General features: G+C 43.0%; 1 protein-coding gene across 5 annotated transcripts in view; it reads right to left on the reverse strand.

The window, feature by feature from the left end:
• The window catches only part of CLCN1 (chloride voltage-gated channel 1), a 69,856-nt gene that overhangs the window by 39,757 nt on the left and 16,458 nt on the right, over positions 1–13,641 (reverse strand). For 2 of the 5 annotated variants that reach the window (XM_038144802.1, XM_038144707.1), the window contains 2 exons: positions 738–891; positions 85–216 (listed from right to left, as the gene is read on the reverse strand). In XM_038144802.1, coding sequence (XP_038000730.1) covers positions 85–216; positions 738–891 — 286 coding nt within the window. Of the gene's footprint in view, positions 1–84; positions 217–737; positions 892–6,975; positions 7,443–13,641 lie in introns of those variants that run through there. The other 3 variants (XM_038144624.1, XM_038144546.1, XM_038144889.1) reach the window with 3 other exon arrangements.

The following is a 13,641-nucleotide window of genomic DNA, read 5'->3' on the forward strand; positions in this document are numbered from 1 at the left end:
GGAGCAACACTGGTCACTGACTGGGCTTTGTAACACATTCCTATCATTTACTGGCTGCTTTTGCAACACCTGAATGGGACCCACCCTGTACGGTCTTTGCACTGGCATAATCCACTCCCCAGCTCACCAACGCCATGACCAGACCCAAGAGAACCAAGAAAATCCAGTCCTCTCCAAGCTTCTTGGTAACATATTTCTGGACGCGTTTAGCACAGTCTGTGGAGGAAAGAGTGAACCAGAAAAATGGAGTGAATATAGATAAAGCTGTGTCTGTCTCTCCTGTGCTGGGAACTGACTAAAACAAGGATTTATTTGGAGGCAGCATGGGCTTCATGTTGAAGGACTGATACCCATCCCTCTCTCACACAGTTGTGAAACATGTAATGTAGTTTAAAAAACATTAAAAGGGGCAGGGGGGCTGGGTGTGTGTGTACAGGACACACAGGGTGGAATTTAACATCTTGTACACTAGCAGCAAAAGTCTGATACAAGAAGGTCCTTTTCCTCCAATGACAGAGCTCCATTGTGGAAGAAATTATTTACTTGGGATTGCTTTTTTTTTTATTCCAAACATATCTTTTCTAGGATGAAAGCTCATACAGAAAAGGTTTTTCAACCCAATGAGATTCGATTCTGTTTCTCTCTGCTTCTCCCCAGTCACAATTGCTTAAATCCCATCTCTCTTACTGGCCTACCCAATATCTGGTAATAGGGAATGAAACATGAATTGTCCCTACCTTGACATTTGGAATAGTGCTCTTCTTTGATCTGTACTTGACTGTCACGTTTCAGGGGTCTTCCATTGTTCCTTTGGGCCTGTTTCTTCAGTAGTTTTGCTGCTTCCTTGTCTGAAATGTTATCTGTTATCCGGTCTGTGTATCGGCCATACAGCTAGAGGAGCGGAAAAAAGAGGGATCACAAGGAAAAACCAAGGCAAATGCTCCTTCACAAATAGCATTAAGGATGACAAGGCAGATCTACCAACAGTCTGAGGTACAGGCCCAAATGTACCAAGCAGGGAGAGTGAGACACAGAAACTCTCAGAGAAATGCAGCTCATTTATTTTTTTCTTCTTTTTCTTTCTAGTTTCCTCTTTTCAGTCTGTCCAAAATATTTTCACCTCCTTTTTGGGAGTACAGAATATTCGTTATTTTCTTATGTCCTGGGGGAAAAATGGCTGAGAGATTGAACATTAAGAGACAGCATTTGAGCATTAAGAGACAGCTTTCTGGAGGTATAAAAGAAGGTCAAAGTAGTTCACATGAGGCCGCCATCCTCAGGGCTGTCTCATAGATTTCAGCAGCGCTGTAAAACATCTCTGAAGGTTTTGAGAGGCATTACACTCTCAAACAGGCTGCAGGAATGTCCTGCATCTGTTCCTCCTGCTGCCAAGGAATGCTTAACAGGGCACACAGCCACTGGTGCTGCTCGTGGAGGAAAAGAAGCAGCCTCATCTCAAAAATATCACAGGCTGCTGCACACCTCCAACCATTATTTACCCAAATCAGCATTTTAAGTACCTCTGCATCTCCAATTCCTCTAAATTCCTAATTGCTTAAGCCAGTCTGTTTCCTTAGATACTAAACTTGAAAAGCAGTTGGTTATATGCAGCTCACCATCAGCTGCACGTGCTTACCAAGGACATTTCTTACACGGGTCTACAGTAAACCGGGCAGTTGTGCTGTCTTGTCAACATCTCAAGGGAGCTTGAAGAACCCTGACTGTGCCCCGTGTTTGTTTACCAGATTCCCTGAAGAGCAGCTATCCCACCTCACTCTTTCAGAGTATAGGTGGGAAAGGTGCATTTGAGAAGCAGAGAATAAGCCTGTTCTCCTTGCATCTCCTTCAGTGAACCAGGTTTGGCTTTACATCAGACCTGATGCACTTCCCACCTGTGACAAGGTGACCCTTTGCTCCCTCCCCAGCAAAACATCTGCTTCTCTGAGACTTTCTGAGGGGCAGGAGGAGAATGAGCCATGTTTTGGTCAGCAAAATCAGACGCTTAAGCTGGAGAATGACAGGATGTATGACAGAGATAAAGCACTACCTCACACTTAGAAGACATTTCTATTTGACAGTTCCTGCCTCCCCCTTTCAAGGTTACAAAAGAGATGTTCCTGTTCCCTTGAGATAAAATAGAGACTCACAGAAAGATTTACACTGGAAGGCACCTCTGGAGTTTCTAGTCCAAACCTCTGTCCACAGCCTGCAAACTCCAGAGCCAGGTAAACCAGATTAGTCTGCTCAAGACCTTATCCAGGAAACTCCTAAACATCTACAGGAGTAGAAATTACCCAGCTTCTCTGAGCACCTGTTTCAGTGCTCTACCAACTAGTATTTCAACATAACAAATATGACTGAAGGTCCTAAGTATGTTATTTATTTGCACAAATTCCTCAGGAGACACTTGTACCATGTGCCATAGCTCCCTTTGGAAATCCTAGTGGATTTTTTTTTTTTTTTCACAGAACCCCTATCTATGTTTTTTTTCAAATCATCCTGGTCTAAAGATGGCTCACCTGTTGCCTCTTAAACAGATTGATCTTGTCTGAACAGCTGAAAGTATTTAATGCGATTATTAACCACACGATTACCAGCACATTCTAAGTAAATTAAGCAGACTCTTTGCAGGGAATAATGGCCATGCTCTGACCCCCTTAAAACAGACAGGACAGTGAAACATCAGGCTGAAGAATTTAATCTACAGGGTAACTGCCACATACAGAATGCAATCCTACCTAGCAAACTGCTCATTTTTTTTACTGTGTCTTTCAGACAGAAATGCCAAATACCAGCAGATTTTAGACAAATGCATCTTCACATCACCTCAGCCAGTGTTTCATTGCTGTTAAACTGTCATGAGAGATGGGTTTATGTCAAATACAACTTAAACCCATGTCAAGTATGAGATTCAAATTAGAATCTTCCATCTGCTAGATGGAACAGCATGACAGTAAAATAGTATGAATGCTGAAAGTCCTCATACAGTATCTGAGTTCACTGCTTCTGCCTGGCTGTAAAATGGTGCATTTGGGATATGGGAAAAAAAGGAGTTAGCCCACAGACATAAAAAATAAACTGCTGTCCTGGCAAACCAGGTAGTCTCAACACATTTAAAGAATGCTTCACACATGTGCTTTGCTTCTCCAGGATTCTGGAAGTATCTAAAATGGTAGGAGATTATGGGACAGAGAAAGAATCCAGAAATCAGAGGATGACCTTACAGCCAAATTGGGTTAGGCAAGAAATATCCACTCCACTAGAAGATGTAAAACTAAAAATATAACACAGTATGACTCTGACTGTTCCTTCTTCTGTTTCTCCCTAACACAAGGAACACAGGGTTTCTGAGCTCCAGAAAAAATGAAGACAATTTTATGAGTTCTCAATTACCACCTAAGGGTTGAACCAGAAAAGGTATTATCATGCCTACTTGGCTAAATGCTGAGGAAGACCACCAAAATGGTGTAAAAACAGCTGAAGGTATAAATACCACTCAGGATAGATGGGAGGAACATACATTCCCCCCAAAAAAAACCCAACCAAACCAAAACAACCCCAAAAAATAAACCACAACCAAACCATCCAGGGAGAAAGCACAACAAGGCAAAGTTTGTTTTCAGAGATGAAGCACTTATCTATGCAAATGATCTTTTGTCTTATGAAAATTAGGGAAATTTCATTGTTTGAGTAACAGAGGAAAAGCTCCACAGAATCTCAGGAGAAAAAATACATCACAATCTCAAGACTTTTCTGGGAGCTATTTTCTGAGAGGTCAGTACCTGTATAAAATTGCCCTCCTTCCATAGTCCAAAGCCCAAGCTATTTTCCATGCCATTCAGCCTGAACAATGCATTCCCCAGAGCACTCCAGTCCTGAAATCCCTTTTCCCAGCCTGCCAGTGCATCCTGTTTATGATCTGCTGCTCCCAGCCACTGAGGCAGCCTTAGCTGCACCACTTATATAGATTTAAATGTAAAACATCTCAGTCCACTGCTTATACATAAAGCCAATGAGGAACATGTAAAGGACAGGGGACAGCAACAAAAAATAGTTGTTCTTGAAGAAAAGGTGGCAAAGAGGAACAGCAGTGCCACTACCAAAAGGGAGAGAGGGGTTGGAGGGAAACATCAGAGCAAGATATCTCAGAGGGGCACAGAGATGGACAAAAAGGAAAAAGCACAGCTTGCAAGAAAGGAAAGCCCCTGCAAAGGAACACATGTCCCCATCCAGCCCCACTTGAGGGTAGTTCAGCACAGGAGCAGGTGCTCAGTGGGGCTGGGGAATCTTCAGTGTTGCAGATATTCAGATGCCTGGAAAAGGCTCTGGTCAATGTGAGCTACCTTTGGAGTCAGCCCTGCTGTGAGCAGGGGCTTGGGCTGGAGAGCTCCAGAGGCCCTCCCACCTACTTCTCTCCGTGGGCCTGTTATTCTGTATTACTGCATTGCCTGATTTCTTACTGCACATCCCTCCCACTACCCCCATCTGTGTATTGCTGAGTGAGCTCCCTGCCAGGAACACCCTTTCCATAGGCACAAATAGCACAGCTTTTAAATACTTCACCAGCTGTAACTGCTTTCATGCAGAAATAAAACAATACAAAATCCTACAGTGTAGGGTAATGTATATTTTTAACAAGGTATATTACATCATCTGTTATATATCTACTATCTGCTATATTAATAGTCCAAATTATTATTATTATTATTATTATTATTATTATTATTATTATCCTACTACTACTATGTTATTATCTATTAATCACAATATGCTTTTTTGACTATCAGTTACCTGAAGGTCCAAGGCCAAGGACCAAGATTTCACTATTTTGGGGCCTGTGTAAACCAACCAAATCACATGTACAACAGAGAGCAACAGCTAGCAAAAAAAGAGCTCAACAGAATCAAAATCTCTGCCAAATGTTTTTTCAAATGACAGTGGGGAAAGAAATCTTAATGCTTACTCTGTGTGGAAATCTATGAAAATTAGCAGGTTTTTCATGCTAATTACATGATAATAAGTGTGCACGCTTGTACAAAGTACATGTGCATATTTATAATTTATTTGCATGTGCATGAATGACCAGCAAAATATACACATCCACAGCAACCCTGGCTTAGCCAGAATATGCTTGCATGCAAAGTTCCATGATAAATGTACATGCACATGTGTACATGACTGCTTATATAAAATATTTCTAGGACATATTTTTCAGTAAACTATGAACACAGCTGTCTGTTTTTTAGATTACAAATTGCCTTCACAAATGCATGCTTGCTTGGGGATGTTTCTGCCTGAAGATATGCATGGGAATGGGTTTGATGGCCTTCTTGTTTGTACATGAGATCACCTATCTACATGCACTGACCATCACGCCTCTGGAACTGAGCACAGAGACACTGGTATCGGGGAGCAAGAGCACAGAGCTGGTGGTGTTGCCTCACTGTGTCATCGGTGCCTACTGGGGAGTGGTTTTAGGTGGGTGGGACTGGCATATCTGCTGGATCTGTGTGAGCTGGGATGTTTCTGTGCATAGATGTGCTTTTCTGGAGAGAGGGTTTGCATCTGGTGGCTCCCCACACCCCAGCTCACTCCTGGTTCATGTCACACACACAAAGGTGCATTTCCTTCACCCACCTCAGCTCTCCAGCCCCTTTGCACCCCATGGGGCAGGTGTGACCGCAGTGGAGCTCAGCCTCAGGTGAGCATACACACCTCTTCACCCCATTCCACCTCCCCTGCTCAGCCCCTTAGCGTGGCTGCTGCAGCAAAAGCACTGTTTTGTGTTGATGGAAATAAAGCCTAAACTGCTCCAGTCAGACCTCTGTCCGTCTGGGCTGCTGCTTCAAATAAGCCAGTGGGGTGGTTTTGGAAGACTTTAGTGGAGGAAACATGCAAACTCTTAGATGTTGTCGGCAGTTTCAGAAGAGAAATTCCTGAATATGGCCATGGAACTGATTCTCTGATCTTTGGCAGTGTGACGCATAACTATCCTCACTGGGATGCTTATGTACTGGAAGAGATCTTCTTGGTGGCAAATGTGCCTGTCTTCCTATCACTAAATCACATAAGTCTTTAGGAGACAATTAATGCAATCTCCTTCATTCCCCAATCATTCGCCATCCATGTAAGAGGATTTGCATTCATTTAAGGAGAAACAGCTATTTTATGAATTTCACGTTCACATGCTCTCTTCCTCATAATTTGACTGGATCCTTCATTGCACCGAAGCTCTCTTAGATCAGCTTAATCAGAAAAGAAGGGTAGGAAATAAGACACCAGGACTCTGCTGTAAACCCTCCCCTTTGCAGGAGGCTGTCCCAAAAGAAGAGGTAAGGGAGATACAGAGCGTAATGAACAAAAAGCCATAGCCAGAGTACGTCTGTGTCCCAGACATTTTTCTGAACCAGTGCTTGCACAAACCATAGCAAGAGTCAGGTCAAGCTTAAGGGTTAGAAAATCCCTCACTTACAGTTCCACTAAGAGTTATCAAAAATACCAATACACGTGTATGGATCTATGACCGTGAAGGGCTTTGTGGTCAGAGAAAAGTCACAAGAGCGCTTTACTTCATCTACACAGCTGTACAGATACCCAGATACATACATCACTGCTCTCTTTGGTTTTACTCACTCCTGTGCTTTACTCAATATCACTACACAGCTGAAGGCAGCTGCACCTTCTCTTTGCTGTTACAAACACATTAATGCTCTGGTTAATTTTCCCCATCCCAACTTGCCCATTCCAAGTCTCATTGCATCTGTGGCAGGCGACAATAACCTCTGACTTGAATTACTGGTAGGATCCTTGGTGCAAGTACAGCCATGAATGTCAAAGCCTGACCTGGAGTCAGCAAGCGAAGGGGAGAGCTGGTGGGACTGGGGATGGACAGGGGTGTGTGTTCTGAGAGCCCTAGAGCCTGCACGATCCCAGGGAGACCTGTGCTGTCACAAACGTGCTGTTGTCCAGCCCTACCTGTGGGTAGCTGAGGGAGTTCTCTGGGGAGCGCAGGTCATCCCCTGTGGCCCCGGCCTCGTGTCCTGCCTCCACGGGTATCCCGTAACGGGTGCATTTCTCAAAGCAGACATAGTCGTACTGCGGTGTGCCCCCCCACAAAGCTGGCTTCCAGCCGGGCTCCTGCGTCTTGCTGTCTGAGCTCTCCATTCCGCCACTCCTCCTCACGCTCATCTGTAACTGAGTTGCTGCTCTGGGCCTTACCTAGAAGCACCTCATGTTCTGGCAGAGAGCATGGCCTCTGCATTCTCTGCTGATCCTTCCTTTCTCTCTTTCCTCAGAGTACTCCAACTTGTCCTGTTCCTGCACTCTCTTTCTCTTCACCTCTCCACCCCTCCTCCTCCTCCTCCTTGTGCCTCTCTCACTTTCTTCCCTTCCTGCCCAAAGGGTTCACTATATTTATAGCAACCTTCCTCTGCCACCTGATTCCCCAGTGCCGTGTCTGATCTCAGCAAAAGGCAATAACTCTGCTGGGATTGAATATCAGGTGTGAGCAAGAGGGGAACTCCTGAAGGAGAGGGAGGGGGCAGGGGGAAGGAGGTGGTGTGACAGACAGAGCTACAAGCACAGAGACAGAAAGCAAAGAGGAGGAAGCAGAAATTATTATCCAGGATATCTCTTCTTTCACAGCTCCCCATCCCACGCACTCTGTTTGCAATGAGAACAAAGGTCAGAGGTCTTCCTCATTTTCTCTCCAGACACCTGGTGCCCTAAAGACTGAGCAACAATCACAAAGAAGCCAGCAGCAATGGTGAGATGGAGTGAGATGGGTGTTCACTCTGTGTCCCAAGACAATTTTTCTGAGTGCACAGTTCACAGCAGCAAGCCCTAATGGAGAAGTCAGGCATCCCTGTAAACTGCTGAACATTACAGTCTAATCTCAGCCTTCCCAGGTGTTCTTATAGGGAATACTTTGCACTTCAAAGCACATCACCAAACTGCTCTGTGGGTACTCAAATATAGGTGTATGCAGAAATTTAATTCTTCTTGATGCTCACTTTTCCACAGACTAGAGCATTCAACAGCTTCTCCTCTCCACTCTGCCACTTGTTTCTCAGCCAGGGAGAGAAGCAACAAGCTCAGCCAACACCAGTGAGCTACCAGCCAGCAACAGGAATGAGAAGCACGTTAAAGCAACTTGGCCTAGAGACACCTCCCAGTACTGTCAGAGGGCTGCCTGGAACCATATTTCTTCTGAGGGCTATTAATTAGGGAGGAGCAGAGAGTTCAAGGTCCCAGAAACTGTATACAAGAAAAAAAGACCTCACATGCCAAGCTACTTATACTGAGTAAGATTTGTAGGCAGGATGGGGTGTACAGAAGGGCAAAACACCCTTTTTGGACCAAGAACAGTGGTGTCATTATTTCATTTTGCAGACTCCTTTAAAACATTTTTTCTTTCACTTTTTTTTATTCTGCATGGTCCTCAAGAGTAAGGTAGAAAGAAAGTCTCCATGAGGAAGACACACTTAATTTCTTGCACAAACCACCTTCTCCATGTTCCTGCTAAGATATGGATATCCATTAGCAGTAATATCCACATGGATATGGTTAGTGTGTACAACCTACTATTGGTATCAGGCCAGGCAACCACTGAATATTAACAAAAGCAACATTAGTGCTGCCCCAAAATTTACAGGCTCTCCTGTTTGGTTCTCACCAGCGCTCACTTTACTGTCAACATGTACTATCTTCTGGAGTAAAACTGTGTCCCATGGGCAGGACAAAACTTGAAATTAATCCCCTTAAAGAAGAGTTTCTAAGAGGCTGTGTCTAGGAATCAGAGAAAAACATTTGGTTGCCCTTACAGGTTACCATCTAAAAGGTATTAATTGCTCCCAACCTATTGAGATGCTTTTGGAAGGCCATTGTCATTATGGCTTATATAAAAAATTATGAATAGTGCATACTATATAGTGTCTAAAATATAGAAAAACTGTCTAAACTATAAGGTACATAATGTATAGGAAGCCTAAAAACTGAACACGGTAGAGCCCAGCAAACATCAAAGCTGTAATACAGCACCAGCTCTTCAGCCACTATTATATGTACTGGAGGAGAACACGCATCAGAGCCACTGCAGAAAACTAATGAGGACCTTTAGCTGAAAGTGCACTCTTCTAGCCCTTGTTTTTCAAGAGGCACAAGAATGGGCATTAGAAATTGCTGCAGTATAAAAATGAACCCTATATTCCAGCTAATCAAATTCTACTGCCTGTCTTGCATGATACTGTTGTGGAATTTCCATGGGAAACAATGATATAATAATAGCCAAAAATAGGATGATTCTACCCTGAAAGGCTTTTCCCAAGAACTGTCCCTCTCAGCTTCCAAACTGGCCCTGGCCTCTCTCACCTCATCAATAAAAGCATGAAGGACCCCAAGGCCAACCAAGTGATTCCAGATGCTACTTGAAGAAGAAACCTTTACTATCCTCCCTTGGAAGACACCCTATAAACCCCCTGAGCCCTCGCTTGTGCTTCCCACAGTGTAACACACTTCAAACGGCATGGCAGTGCTGCAACTACGCAGCTGATCCTGAGCAATCACTATGTGCATGGTGGTGCCTATGCACTAGGGAAGACCCAGCTCACTGTAGCTAAGAACCTCATACTCCACTAATTCCCACTTCTCATCAAACAGCGTCTCTGCCTCTAGTCTCTGTACCCAGATATTGTCTAACAAAGAAACAACTGAGAACTGAAATTCATCATTTCAGTCCATGACAAAATATATGCAAGCTGTAGAGATACTGGATTTATGGTGCAATATTTCCTGTGTCCTGAACACTAATCTTACCATGCTACTGAGCTTATAAATCAACCTATTTCCCCTTGGAGGTGAAAGTGCTTTGTCAGCTCTCTGGAAATTATTAACAATCCTTGCTATTTCACAAGGTACCAATAATCTCTGTCCCAGCCTCCAGCCTCACTGACACTACCTTAGTTAAATTCAAAGCAGCTACTCTCAACTTGTATTTGCTCTGAGATTTCAATTTGCTTCTATTTCACTCTCAGAAGAACTTGTAGACCCATCAGCTTGTCCACTTTTTCCAGCTGGCACAGCTGACCTAAAGAAAAGTCCCAACTTTACTCATCAGCTTTTCCATGTTTTCAGATCTGCAGATATAAACACAAACAAAGAATACAGAGAGCACCTTTCTGCACTGCTGCTGCCCAGCACCTGCTGTCAAATCTCCCCTATCACTCTTCCTGCAATCTCCTGCTACAGCTCTTCTTTATGTATTTTCTTTATTGCCTCTCTGTCTTGCTTTCTATTTCCCAGGCCTTGCTCTGCACTTCCACCAGCACTCACAATGGAATATTTCTGTTGCTTCAGAGATTACCAGCACACTCAGGAGATTAGCACAGAGCTGGAGGAAGATGTAAAAATAAGAGGAAGATGTCACAACCATCTTGCACTAGCCACAAACACAGATGACCTGTACACATGGCTTGACTTCTGAGGTGCACCTAAGCCTCTTGAAAAGGCTCACAGAAGTTTCTAGACTTCCCCATGGCATGCAAGAGGAAAGTTACACGACCTGCTCACACACCTTTTTTTTTTTTTCCTTTGCATATTACAGGCCCTAGTGGGACTCCAAAGTGTGTTTCAAGAAAACATGTTTGTGATAGATGAAAATACAGCTACGGTCCAAATTAGGGTATTAAATGACAATAAAGAAAAGAATAGAATCTGGAAGAACTGTCAACCAAGATGGATCTCTTGTCCAGCCAGGCTTCTATTTTTCTCCCTCCTCTTCTCAGTTTTCTCTCAGGTCTCCCTTTCTCTGCATTTATTTATTTCTCCTGAATGCTTTTCAGGATGCAGAAATCCAATTCCTAGCCTTCTCATCCTACTGCCTTGATAGTGAAAGCTCTGAGAGGCTGATGGGGAGGGGGATAAGGGTGACTGAAGACTCACACTTCTCCCATGGTTTGGTCCCAGGAGATTTATAACCTGAAATAATCCAAGTGCTATTTATCAGCAGTGACAATCTGAATGTTCCCTGTGCCGTGCTCACACAATTATCAGATATCATACCAACTTCTGAGGCTTCTGTTTATGCTACAGCTTTTTTTTGGTTTGTGCTGTAGCAGGTTCGTCCTGAAAGATCTAGACCACCTCATGACCTCACTGTTCACAAGCCTTACAGCCCACCAGCAGATTGCAGCCTCCTCTGGAGTGAAACACCACATCTATTTTTTCAACCCTGCACACACAGACATTATAGCAGATGGTGATGCAGAGCCCTCTGCCACCCCAGACTGACAGGAGTGGAATTTGCTGAGGCAGAGTTATTGTTACATAGAACCCTGCATGCAGATTAGTGAAACAGTAATTTAGGAACAAAGAAAAAAAATATTCTGTGCTTGAGAAAGCCCAGCCCAAGAGGTCCACAAGTCTGTAAAGAAGATAATAGAAAAGATTGTCTACAGGACAGAAGAAACTATAAAGATGAAGAAGGGAGTTTTAAGGGAGGAAGAGGAAAAAGGTGACAAAAGAATGACTACTTACCACTAACACAATCTCTAAGAGAGAAACACAGAGGCAATAAGAGACAAAGCACCAAAGGGCATCAGGGGATGAGAATGTGGACAGGAAGATACAGCAAGCATATTTTGCTTCAAGCAATAGCTTTGGATGGAGCACAAAAGAGTGAAAAGGCAGGAAAAAGACTTCAGTAGATGTCAGAAAAGGCAATGGCTTCTAGATGAGAACAAAGCTCTTGACTAGGACATTTTATTAGACAAGATAACCATAGAGGCTTCAAAGAGCTCCAGGAGGCAATTAGAGCTTTGGGAGAGAAAGAATGCTGTGAAAAGGGCTAGGATGAGGGAGGGAGACTGGAAGAAAAGACAGCTTTTATAGTAAAAGAAAGAAATAGATGATGGACCGAGGCTTGAACAGCAGCAAAAGATAGAAATTTAAGCTGTGCAGGGGCACATAGTAAGCCAGGCTGGATATGGAGAGACAATGACAGAAAACTCTCAGAGGACACTTGAAAGAAGGGTTGGGTTCACAGCAAAAACTAAAAAGACCAGAAAGTTTAAGGGCTTTCATCATGGAGAAATAACAAGATAATATGATGATATTCAAGTGGACATGCACTGACTAATACTAGACTGAGTAGAGCAGAATTGACAGAAACAGGGCAGATTTTGAGAATCATCAGCTTTTGATAACTCAAGAAGAAAGAGGCAGAATGGGGGAAAAAATATCACAACTGGCATCAGATAAATACTTACAGGAATGCAAGGACATGAAGGAGCCATTGAAGTAGATATTGGAATAGAGGAATTTGGAAGGAAAATTGAACAGATCAGGATAGGGCAGGATGGCAGTGCAGTATGACATGATATGACAATATGATATGCCATGACTTGGCAAAAACCAAATGAGCTTTAAAGGGGCAGGGCTGTGTCCCAGTTCCAGAAACAACCTGACTGCGACAGTCTGCACAGAGTGCCATGTCCATGATGATGACACCATCTGAGGTAAATTACTTGTTAACTCAAGGTTGTCTCCTGCATCACAACATGGTCACAGGTTGGAACTGAGGGCAAAAATAACCAGCAAAAAGACTTAAATTCAGCAATAAGAGCAAGACAGAAAATCAGATGAAAGAGAAGACAGCAAAATTTGGTTTTATAAATGGATCCAAACTCATTCAGAACTTTAAAGTGAATCTAGCTGTCCTGGTGACCTCTCAGGTAAACACCATCAGGCTTCAAAACTCAAAACAGAATAGCCTTTAGTAGAATAAAAATAAGATTATTTGATTATTTTAAATAGAGAAAACTTCAAGCATGGAAGTCAGAAAGCACAGAAATAAATATATAGTCTACACACAACTCTCCCTCACCCACTATGACCTTGGTTGCAATTAAGTTGATGACCTTCTGAGCTGCTAAAATTTTGTGCTTACACTCTATTGCCTAGGAGATTGTTTCCATATCTCCACAGCTTGGATGCCTCCTCCCTTACAGCTGCCCCCTTCTAAAATTGCAGCCCTCAATTCCCTTGGTGATTCTCTACCCTACAGCACCCCATAGCTTCTATTAAATAATTTCTTCTTTTCCTCTGTCAAAAGGCTTTCCAAATGAAGAAGTGTATTACTAGTGGGGTAGAAAAGTGAGTGTCTTGTCTTTGGATAAACCAAGAACAAATCAAATAGGCACAGGTGTGCCTGCAAGTACCAAAAGAAGGAAAAAAGTAATTATGAAAAAGTAATATTAGTCTGCTGAGAAGGAGAAAACTTTTTTCTGACTGGTTTGTTCATCCAAAAACAGCAAAAGCCAGTGAGAACTAGCAAACACTGAATTAATTGACTGAAGTACATTGAGTGGATTTCTTATTTTCTCGGATAATAATTTTGCATCACAAACATTCTCTGATGTAGTCACCTTACAGATATTTTTAGCAGAAAGGACCAAGGAACATCCAGGAAATAGATGTTCCTTTATCTCTAATGATCAAAACTTATTAAGGATACCTCTAAGCTAGTAAATTTGTTATTATTCCAGCACAGAGAATTTGTAGCTTGTGCCTTCCTTTCCCTTCTCCCTGTGGATTGCTTGTTGCACAGGTAAAAGGAATAATTGCCCATTAGATCTGTCAGTCATG

Source organism: Motacilla alba, chromosome 1 (assembly GCF_015832195.1).
Source record: "Motacilla alba alba isolate MOTALB_02 chromosome 1, Motacilla_alba_V1.0_pri, whole genome shotgun sequence".
Lineage (NCBI taxonomy): Eukaryota > Metazoa > Chordata > Aves > Passeriformes > Motacillidae > Motacilla > Motacilla alba.